Genomic DNA, 1240 nt, shown 5'->3' with positions numbered 1-1240 from the left:
TGGCGCTGGCCGCACCTGCGTGGGTGGGTGGGCGGAAGCCCGCGTCTGCAAGGCTGGTGTAGTCTAAGCAGCCGGCGGAGACCACGCACTCTACCCCCCATTCCAGGCGTTGAACCAGGGCCTTCACACGGAGCCGCGTCCTCAGACCTTTTTAACTTTTTTTTTGGTGGAACTGGGGATTGAACTCAGGCCCTCTTCTCCCTGGCCCCAGACCTTTTTAACTTTGAGACAGGATCTTACTCTGTTGCTCAGGCAGGCCTCCAGCTTGCCATCCGCCTGCCTCGGCTTCCCAGCTTGTTGGGGGAAGAGGCGCGCGCCCTACCGCCAGCTGAGATGGGCTTGACTGTCCTAGGGGGCAGAGTTCCCTTGCTGGGGTGTGAGGGGCACGTGCGAGGCCCGGGAGCTCCCACGCGTGCACGCAAGTGTGCTCCTGCCGGCACTTGGGGCTTCGGTGTCCTTCCTGGATACGGGCCGAGATGTTAGAGGGAGGTGTGGGTCTTGGTCATGTCTCCTCTGCGGTCAGGACCACCGGGAGGTTTGGGGGAACGGTGACTGCAGACTGCAACACCCCTGGCCGGGTGACGTCATAGCTTCCCGTCTCCTTGGCGACGGGGCAAGGCCGCCGATCCTGAGGGCGGGGCGAGCTGGGCAGTCCGCTAACCGCGCGAGGGGTGAAAGTTTCAGGGTAGAGGCGTCCTCTGGTGGATGCCTGGGGAGAGGACAAAGGGAGGGAGAGGAGCTGGCACCCCAGGGAGAAGGCCCGCGTCCCAGGAAATCAACCATCCGGGTGTTTCTTAGCAGGACAGTGGGGGCACGCGCATGTAACCCCAGCACTCTGGAGGCGGAGGTAGGAGGATCGCAAATTGAAGCTCCGCCTGGGCAACTTGCGCGGCACTCGCACTGCCGCTGCAGGCCTCGAGGCTTTCCCCTTTAATCCGAGGCCTCCTTTATCTTGAGGCCGGGTCTGGCCCAGCAGCCCTGCTGGTCCCCGGCGTGAGACCCCGCCGCCTCGGGCTCCTGAGGAGCTAGCGTTCCAGCCCGCCGTGCCCGCAGTCCGCTGAGGCCCCAGGGCTCGAGGCAGGCTTGCTGCTCCAAGGGGCCTTCTCCAGATGTGGTGAGCATGCCTCAGTCTGCTTTTCTTTTTTTCTTTCTTTTGGCGGAACGGGGGATTGAACTCAGATACTTGCGTTTGCCAGTCAAGCGCTTATCCTACTGAGCCATCTCCCCGGCCCCTCTTTCT

The 1240-nt window shown here is 63.0% G+C and overlaps 1 protein-coding gene across 1 annotated transcript in view; it reads left to right on the top strand.

The window, feature by feature from the left end:
* Positions 1 to 476: 476 nt before the first annotated feature.
* Vat1 (vesicle amine transport 1) overlaps positions 477 to 1240 on the top strand; it is an 8185-nt gene continuing 7421 nt past the window's right edge. The window contains exon 1 of the mRNA XM_004633923.2: positions 477 to 578. Within this exon, the coding sequence (XP_004633980.1) occupies positions 477 to 578 (102 nt within the window). The remainder of the gene's footprint in view (positions 579 to 1240) is intronic.

Source organism: Octodon degus, unplaced genomic scaffold (genome assembly GCF_000260255.1).
Source record: "Octodon degus isolate 3935 unplaced genomic scaffold, OctDeg1.0 scaffold00056, whole genome shotgun sequence".
NCBI lineage: Eukaryota > Metazoa > Chordata > Mammalia > Rodentia > Octodontidae > Octodon > Octodon degus.
Note: the sequence above shows the minus strand (reverse complement) of the source record. Positions and strands in the feature narration are given on the sequence as shown.